The sequence below is a fragment of the Pongo pygmaeus genome, chromosome 1, assembly GCF_028885625.2.
Source record: "Pongo pygmaeus isolate AG05252 chromosome 1, NHGRI_mPonPyg2-v2.0_pri, whole genome shotgun sequence".
NCBI classification, from domain to species: domain Eukaryota; kingdom Metazoa; phylum Chordata; class Mammalia; order Primates; family Hominidae; genus Pongo; species Pongo pygmaeus.
In genome coordinates this window covers 1,231,436-1,241,372 of record NC_072373.2, presented here as the reverse complement: position 1 = coordinate 1,241,372, position 9,937 = coordinate 1,231,436, and the positions used below count along the sequence as shown (strand labels likewise).

General features: G+C 37.2%; 1 protein-coding gene across 1 annotated transcript; it reads right to left on the bottom strand.

Moving 5' to 3' along the window:
- Window positions 1-897: 897 nt before the first annotated feature.
- On the bottom strand, window positions 898-6,087 carry LOC129033271 (olfactory receptor 6F1). The gene is made up of 3 exons (XM_054481528.1): window positions 5,784-6,087; window positions 3,344-3,407; window positions 898-2,276 (listed from the first exon to the last, which is right to left on the bottom strand). Exon 3 carries the CDS (start codon window positions 2,212-2,214, stop codon window positions 1,288-1,290), a length of 927 nt encoding a protein of 308 aa, XP_054337503.1. The 5' UTR covers window positions 2,215-2,276; window positions 3,344-3,407; window positions 5,784-6,087; the 3' UTR covers window positions 898-1,287.
- Window positions 6,088-9,937: the final 3,850 nt, after the last annotated feature.

The following is a 9,937-nucleotide window of genomic DNA, read 5'->3' as shown; positions in this document are numbered from 1 at the left end:
CTTTTTTTTGTGAGACGGAGTTTTCGCTCTTGTCGCCCAGGCTGGAGTGCAATGGCATGATCTCGGCTCACTGCAACCTCCGCCTCCTGGGTTCAAGTGATTCTCCTGCCTCAGCCTCCCGAGTAACTGGGATTACAGGCATGTGCCTCCACGCCCAGCCAATTTTGTATTTTTAGTAGAGAGGGGGTTTCTCCATGTTGGTCAGGCTGGTCTCGAACTCCTGACCTCAGGTGATCACCCACCTTGGCCTCCCAAAGTGCTGGGATTACAGGCGTGAGCCACTGTGCCCGGCCTGAAGAGTGGCTTCTATTTAGCCCCTTAGGCATTTCTTTGAGAAGCAGACTACTTTGTACACATGCGAGTCAGTATGAGTAAGACAAACAGAATATCCCTGCAGCCTGTGTTAGCCTGCTGGAGCCCCATTTTCCACAGCCATACAATAATGAGGAAAGGGAGGAGAAGGGACCTATCATATGTTGATGGTTGAAAAGGAAAGTATTTTGCTTTCTGTGGAATGCAGTACTTTGGAGGAAAATCAAATAGTTATTACCATTATTGTTTCCTATGGTTATGTTTTCCTTGAAGCCACTGTATGTTCTATACTTGCTGACTTGCCAATGGAATCTTTAGTATTTTTCCTTTTCTATGATCAATATTGTTATGCAAGAAACTTCTATTGCTTTGTTCAAACTCTCCTGCAGTCCCGTTTATCTACTTTTCATCATCCAGTTTTTGGATTGCTTTGTTCACTATCCTTGTGAAACAAATGTGGCACCTTGTAATGATCAAGTTCTATTCCATATCTGTCTATTTTACTATACCTTATTAAAAAATACTATGCTGCAATAACCGCACACACTCTAATTTCAGTTACATGTTTTAATTCATTTAACCTTTGCATATTTCTCTTCCCTCGTGTTCCACAAATGTAGTTCTCAATATTTTATACTAAGACAATTTTGCTAATCTTTAAAGAGAAACAAGAATTTAGAGCTGATATACCAAAACACTCTTTTTATTGCAGATGTCTCTAATTTATAAACCAAAGTCCAGAGCAAACCTAATTCAATGTACAATTATTTTTTACTTAAAAAGTCCCATTTGCTTATGTCAAAAACTCCCATTTTTATCATACATGATAATGTATAGAAAATATAGTATTGCTTGTTTTGTTTGTTTTTTCTCTGTGTACCAAGAAAGATTTGCCCTGTTCCTCCACATTCTTACTTGGAACCTCTGTATAGATGCAGAGACCATTTACAGGACATCTGTTGTGGCAGAGGAGATTTATTTTCCCTTCCATTTCTTCAGCAGAGTTTCTCTTACTTCCTTATTACGAAGCGTATAGATGAAGGGGTTTAAAACTGGAGTCACCACAGTGTTCAGGACGTGGACAGCTTTGGTCAGATCCAAGGCGTCTTTGATAGAGGTGCGGACGTGAAGGAAAATTGTGGACCCATACCAAATGAGCACCACGGTGAGATGCGAGGAGCACGTGGAGAAGGCTTTGCTCCGGCCACTGGCAGAGGGGATCCCAAGGATGGTGCTGATGATGTACACGTAGGAGACAAGGGTGATGAGGCATGAACTCAGGATAACCACAAAAGCAGTCACAAAGGCCACAAGCTCTACTGCCTGTGTGTTGGTGCAGGCCAGGGCAATCCAGGGTGCAATGTCACAGAAGAAGTGGTTGATGGCACGGGGGCCACAGAAGGACAGGCCACTGATGAGGGCTGTGGGCACTGCAATGGCCATGAAACCGCAGACCCAGGAGCCCAGGGCCAGCTGCACTGAGAGCAGGCTACTCATGATGGCTCTGTAGTGTAAAGGATAGCAGATGGCAAGACAGCGGTCATAAGCCATGGCTGCCAGGAGGAAGTACTCTGTGCAGCCTAATGAGAAAACAAGGTACATCTGCAAAAGACAGCTTGTAAATGATATGCTCTGACTTCTCCCCAGTAGGATGGCCAGTGCTTTGGGGACTGCTGCTGTGGTATACCAAATCTCCAGGAAGGAGAGGTTGCTCAGAAAGAAGTACATGGGGGTATGCAACTGATGGGAGGTGCTCACCAACATCAAGATAGCCACATTACCACTAACTGTGAGGATGTACATCACCAGAAAAAGCATGAAGAGAGAGAGCTGAAGAGTTTGAGAACCAGGAAAGCCCAGTAAGAGAAAGTCCTGGGGCAGAGTTTTGTTGCCTGTGTCCATTGTGGTACTTAAACCAGAAAACAGAGTCCCCGCACTGAGCCCTTTAGCCCAATCACACAGTCCTAGAAAGATAAAAAGAATGGATTCATCAAAGAGCTCCAATAATTAAATGTAATTATTGGAGATATGATGTAACTTTCATTGAATGCCTGCTCTGTGTTTGGGGGCATAGTTAATATCAGTTATTTTAATGAAACAGTGAGATATGTATTATTATAACCAATTACCAGTTTAGAAAACAAATATGCAAAAAATGTCAGCAATTCTGGAAAGACTGCACTAATAGCTACATTTCAGCTCCAAGATTCAACTCCAGTCTTTCTGCCTTCATCCCACTCTGAGCCACATTCCAGCTCAGTCCCACATTACATCTAAACCCAGAAAGGGCTGACTGAATTTACTACATTTTAACTAGACTCTGCATGGCCCCTGGCCAAAACATGTAATTTTGTCTTTGTTTAGGAATTGGCCCACTAAACCTAGGTTCTAGTCACATACATATTTAACAGTTGTAGCTTCTAAATTGATCTAATTCATAAGATTCGTCTTCAAAAATGTTCAAAAGTCACCAAAGTTAACTTTAAAATTAGTTTCAAAATGAGTTTTGTCTTCTCTTGATGATTTCATGTTTAAACATTATATGACAGATACTTCTCATAAAAAAATATATTTCCATATTGAACAATACACTGAAGGTAACAATCTAGGAAATCCTGATGCCCACTTGGAAGTGAGTACACTGAAAGCAGGTGAAGGGCAAAAAATCATTGTGAAACCAGTTTTTAAAATTCTCATAGTTTATTTCTAAGCACTAGTTTTGAAAATAGAGTCTATAAATTCGAAGGTCAATTGGGAAGCTATTACTGTCAAACGTACAGGTGACCAAAACCTATGTTTAGGAGACAGTTTTGAAGAAAGACAGTGAAGACTTTGGTGGCTTCATTCTAGGAATTCCTTTATAAATAGAAATGTTCTCTCTCCATCCTCATGTGTCATACCCTTGCATTCACCAACGCCAAATGTTGTTTCCTGCATAAACTCAAATTTATTGCATGTATCCAATGTTACTAAGTGCATTTAGACTATAAAATGGGTCTACAAAGTAAATGGGTACATACATTGGCTTTACCTCATTTATGGCAGAAGGGGCTTCCAAGCAGTGCTTCTCAAGCTCTAATGGGTGCATGAATCACCTAAGGATATTGCCAAAATGCAAATTTTGATTAATGCACCCTTGACATAGGGCCTGTGGTTTTTCATTTCATATGTTTCCAAATGTCACTGGCCAGGACCATACACTGAGAAGCAAGGATCTAGCATCTTTCTCATTTTATAAAAAAGTAATAAATCTGCAGCTTTGCTTGATTGGGTAATGAAGAAGTTCAGAGTACGCCACCATAAAATGTGCTCCTCTGGCACTGGATTATTTTGAACTGAAGACAATTGTGATAAACAAAAAAATAGAGAGACACAAGAAAAACTCTCTGGCCGCCTCCTTTCTACCAGGAAGGATTGGATGATTTTTAATCACCAAAGAGAACTCTAGGGTCTTATTGTCCTAGAGAAGGCAACAGAGGAATATACTCAACAGACCTTGCTTAAATAACCCTTATATTCCATTAATCTCCCCATATATCTACCTTCCCACAATTCATACCCCGAGAACCCCTTCGTCTGGTCACTTCTCTACAAATTTATTGTATTTTCGTTAAAATACTATATATGACCAAGTTCTAACCAATTCTTTGAGTTACTCATCCCTGAGTTCTCCCGTGTGTATGTACAATGCACTTGTCAATAAACTTCTGGTTTTTTTTGCTTATATGTCTTTGATCAGTCTAAATTGCAGGATTCCACCCACTGAACCTAAGATGGGAAGAAGGAAAATATTTTTTTCCTCCTTTACACTGGTAAAGGAGCCTAGATTATGAATTCATTACCCTAATACAGAAAAAAATGCCCTAGATACTGATGGGTGACATAGAATAAGAAACACAAAGAAAAGATGTTCTTTAACAATAAATACTAAATAATAGATTTGCAAATTTCTTAAAGCTAATATATTCCAACATATTTATCATTCATGGCCAACCAGTATATGTAATAACTATTTTTGAATTGAAGCACCAATGTCAATTGTTAATGTCTTTTGGTATAATCCGTTTTCTTTTTCTTTAAAGGTCATCAGGGAGCATTGTTATGAACAGCAAAAAGTAGCTGACATAGTGAGTGGTGAATTGCCAGTCACTAGACTGTGAGCTAACATGATCTTTGTAAATCCTATTAACTGGCTTTTATCCTACTTGTTTCACAAATGAGAAAACTGAAACACAAAGAAGCTGAAGAAGTTATTCAAGGTGGAGTCATGACTATCAATCCAAGATGTCTGATTCTGGAGCCAAAGCACTTTGAACCTGAGGCTTTCAGATATTTTTTATAGGTTCCTATGGTATCTGATTGGCAGATTGTAAAAATATTTTAATTTATTTTCAAATAGAAATCACTGGGCAAAGCTATTTTGAAAAGCTAGTATGAAATAATTCTATCTTAACTCAACTTCTATGAGTAATGTGAATAAGGCAATTATACTCATAATTTTCTATATTCAAAATTCAAAAATCATTTTGATAACTAAAAATTAGAAAATAAATATCCAGAACCATATTATGAAATGACATTTTCATATTTTACTTTTAATTATGCTGCTGAATTTGTCAGATACCATAACCTAATATTTACTTGAAGCACATGATGATTAACCCCACATTTAAAAACCTGTATATATTGCTTTAGACTTGAGTGTTTCTAGTTTTACTTCTAAGATAGCCTAAATGGAAATCTGTGGATGTGACTTAACAAGAGCTTAAAATAAAAATCAGAGAAAAATATAGTTTGATTTATTAGGTTGAAATAAATTACCTTTTAATTTTTCAGATTAACTAACAGATTAACCTTTCTTATATAAGTAGATTGAATTTTTAATAATTTTTTTGTTTGAGTATAAGTAATTTTAATTTCTTACATATGAAAAGTAATTTTAAATACATAATATAACAATTATTTTTTCATAGAAATATGCAATATCTTATTTTAAAACACCTACATTAAAATCGTTTCTTAATCTCAGGAGGTTTTCAGTATTGATTGAATACTATGATGGATCAATCATACACCACAATTTTGTGATTACAAATTTACGCATCTGGTGGACGTGGTGACTGACACCTCTAATCCTAGCACTTTGGGAGGCCACGGCGGGGGGATCACTTGAGGACAGGAATTTGAGGCCAGCCTGGGTGACATGGTGAAACCCCGTCTCTACTAAAAATACAAAAATTAGCCAGGTGTGGTGGTGCGTGCCTGTAGTCCCAGCTACTATGGAGCCTGAGGCAGGAGAATCATCTGAACCCAGGAGGCGGAGGTTGCAGTGAGCCAGGATCGCGCCACTGCACTCCAGCCTGGGCGACAGAGTGAGACACTGTCTCAAAAAAACAAAAAAAATAAGAAATTACCCATTGATGAAACAACGGACAAAACTTGTCGAATGCATAATCACCCTTTTCACTTACCCAGTTGAAATTCTTTCTGCCATAAACTCCAAAAGCTTTGTCTCTTGTCCTGACTTTTACTCATTTTTTATTCCATGATTTTCTTTATTTAAAAATAATATATTTTGATTGCAATTATTCCCTCTATATCTCTGTTTTTCTTTGATTATCTTGCTATTTAATAGTGTGCTTCCTTCTGTTGACATCCATTACTCCTTTATTAACTCAAACTTTCATATCTTTGAAATTTGAGCTCAGTCTTTTTCTGTTTCCCTTTGTTCTTATACTCTGACCCCATTCTGTCCTAGTTCCCTTTTGGTGTTTTATATTTTCTCCACCTCTCTTCATCATAATTGGCTCGACTCTGGAAACCACTTGTTTTTAAGTAATTGCTTATGTACGGATCAATCTTCTGGGAGATGAAGTCTCTCTCAGGTATCTAGGGCTAGTTCAAAAAGACATGATGACCTTGTACTAAATCTTTCCAAATGGATGACTTCAGAATGTTTTCAGTCATTTGATTTAAACAACTAAATTGTAAAGTTACTGGAACAGGAAAAGGATATCTCTTTGGGCTTTACATATGCTAATCTAAGTATTTTGTCTTGCAGAGAGTTTTTAGCAAATATCGCTGTTTAATAAGCTCAACAAATTTGTGAAAAACTCTTTAAAACAAATCAAACAGAATAAAATTGGACAAATGACCTTAACTAAAAATATAATTAAGTAATATGAAGCATGATAGAACTAGAAACTTAAAATTATCTCTGAATTAAGAAAAATCTGCCTGACTGTTCATCGGACTAAAATAGCAAGGGAAGAAAAAGCCAGTTTAAATATATCAGAAAACAGTTTTACCCAAGGACATGTTGCAGTTGTAAATTGTCATAATGATTCCTTTCTTTGAGTGATAACTGTTTTCTCACTCAGTGGGAAAATTTCTTATTTAAAATCTTTGATATCAGAAATTTGTTGTTTTCAATCATATGGATAAGAATAAAATATGGCACCCTTTCTGGGAGTACCTAATTCACGCTGACAGAGACATACAACCTCACATTCTATTCCAGGAGCAGAGCTTCAGATAAGTTTCTGAACACAAAATTTCTCATGTATCTTTATGTATATATATATATATTTTTTTTTATTATACTGTAAGTTCTAGGGTACATGTGCACAATGTGCAGGTTTGTTACATATGTATACATGTGCCATGTTGGTGTGCTGCACCCATTAACTCGTCATTTACATTAGGTATATCTCCTAATGCTATCCCTCCCCTCTCCTGCCACCCCACAACAGGCCCTGGTGTGTGATGTTCCCCTTCCTGTGTCCATGTGTTCTCATTGTTCAATTCCCACCTATGAGTGAGAACATGCGGTGTTTGCTTTTTTGTCCTTGAGATAATTTGCTGAGAATGATGGTTTCCAGCTTTATCCATGTCCCTACAAAGGACATGAACTCATCATTTTTTATGGCTGCATAGTATTCCATGGTGTATATGTGCCACATTTTCTTAATCCAGTCTATCATTATTGGACATTTGGGTTGGTTCCAAGTCTTTGCTATTGTGAGTAGTGCCGCAAGAAACATACATGTGCATGTGTCTTTATAGCAGCATGATTTATAATCCTTTGGGTATATACCCAGTAACGGGATAGCTGGGTCAAATGGTATTTCTAGTTCTAGATCCCTGAGGAATCGCTACACTGACTTCCACAATGGTTGAACTAGTTTACAGTCCCATCAACAGTGTAAAAGTGTTCCTATTTCTCCACATCCTCTCCAGCACCTGTTGTTTCCTGACTTTTTAACGATTGTCATTCTAACTGGTGTGAGATAATATCTCATTGTGGTTTTGATTTGCATTTCTCTGATGACCAGTGATGATGAGCATTTTTTCATGTGTCTGTTGGCTCCATAAATGTCTTCTTTTGAGAAGTGTCTGTTTATATCCTTCGCCCACTATTTGATGGGGTTGTTTGTTTTTTTCTTGTAAATTTGTTTGAGTTCATTGTAGATTCTGGATATTAGCCCTTTGTCAGATGAGTAGATTGCAAAAATTTTCTCCCATTCTGTTGGTTGCCTATTCACTCTGATGGTAGTTTCTTTTGCTGTGCAGAAGCTCTTGAGTTTAATTAGATCCCATTTGTCAATTTTGGCTTTTGTTGCCATTGCTTTTGGTGTTTTAGACATGAAGTCCTTGCCCATGCCTATGTCCTGAATGGTATTGCCTAGGTTTTCTTCTAGGGTTTTTATGGTTTTAGGTCTAACGTGTAAGTCTTTAATCCATCTTGAATTAATTTTTGTATAAGGTGTAAGGAAGGGATCCAGTTTCAGCTTTCTACATATGGCTAGCCAGTTTTCCCAGATATAGACCAATGGAACAGAACAGACTCCTCAGAAATAATACCACACATCTACAACTATCTGATCTTTGACAAACCTGACAAAAACAAGAAGTGGGGAAAGGATTTCGTATTTAACAAATGGTGCTGGGAAAACTGGCTAGTCATGTATCTTAATTTTGTAGTTTCCAAGGAAAAAGAACATTTGGTTTCAGATCTGATGTTGACCCTTCATAAGGAGCTTTCTTTGCTTTCCGCCTATAAAATCACTTCTTTTACATTTCACCTCAACTTCACCGTTCCCCAAATTTAAAATAATTGTCTTTTATATTGTTTAATGAGACGCCCTGTGATCCTTGTGGTTTGCAGCCTCCTTTACGTCCATGGGTCGATAAAGCTGACTGCTGGACTATAAGGATGCCTCTAGAAGACTTAGGCTGATTGAGCTCAGGTAAAACTAGAAGAGTGAAAACACATGCCGTGATCCTTCTACAGAAATATTTCCTGAATTCTAGAAAATTCACTTGCAAACTTATAATTGTTCTACACAATTACATTTTAGTTAAAGGTATATTACCATCTATGTGCTTGTAGGGGAGAGAAAATGGCTTTCCTTCACCCTTCTAGGTTCTTTGACAGGGCTACAAATTAAATTGCCACAAGACAGACTAACAGGAGAAAAATTACATTCAATAATGTTCATATAGACAGGAGTCCCACAAAATATGAGATTCAAAGAAGGGCCACATGATTGAGGCTTATATAACACACTAGGCTATAGATAAGATTAGGGGGTAGGGATCTCTGGAGCATAGGGTTGACAAGTTATGGGAGCGTGAGGGGGAAAAATGTATTGTGCATACACATTGTCTTGTTATGCAGATAAAAAGTATTTCAGATAATGGAAGTTGCCCTAGGGCAGCCTTCTTCCTGATACAGATACTTTTACTATTGTAGATTTTCTCTATAGATGTACTTTTTTAAAAACATAAAAAAGTAGCTGTGTCTGCAGTTTCTCAAAGTAAACTGCTGGAAATTTGCCCGAGAAGTGTACTTTGAGGTGACATATTCTTATCTCCTACAGTCATATTTCGGAGTTGTATCCTAAGACCCAACACGTTGATAAGCACTTTTTTAAGTTATTGAGAAATAAATCACTGTGCAAAACAATTTAAGAGACAGAAAAGAAATAATAGAATTTCTCTCCTTTGCTGTTTATATTTAATATTTTTTGTTTGTTTGTTCATGTGAAACAATCTGAAAATATATTCTACAGTAACACCAGTAATGCTTATGTTTGGGCTCAGAAAATGATACCTCAAAGTATGACACTTTGGCATGCTGAGTACTTTGGAAAAACTGGATAGCTATATACAGAAGAATGAAATTGGATCCTGTCTCACACAATATGCAACAATCAATGCAAAATGAATTAAAATTCCATGACTTTGGTCTGGGCAATGATTTCTTGGATAGGACCCCCAAAACACTGGCAACAAAAGCATTAGACAAATGGGATTGCATCAAACTAAAAGGCTTCTGCATAGCAAAGGAAATAGTTAACAAGAGACAAACTGAATTAGGAGAAAACTTTTGCAAACCATATGTCTGATACAGAGTTAATATCTGAAATAAATAAGATGCTAAACTCAATAGCAAGAAAACAAATAATCTAATTTAAAAATGGGCAAAGGACCTGAACAGTTATTTCTTAAAGGAAGGTATATAGTCAACAAATATATGAAAAAGTGCACAGCATCCCTAAAGATCAGGGAAATGCAAATTAAAACCACAATGAGACATTACCTCACACCTGTTAGAGTGGCT

Coding starts and splice junctions, on each gene's coding strand:
- LOC129033271 (XM_054481528.1), bottom strand. CDS start 2,214: ATGGACACAGGCAACAAAACTCTGCCCCAGGACTTTCTCTTACTGGGC.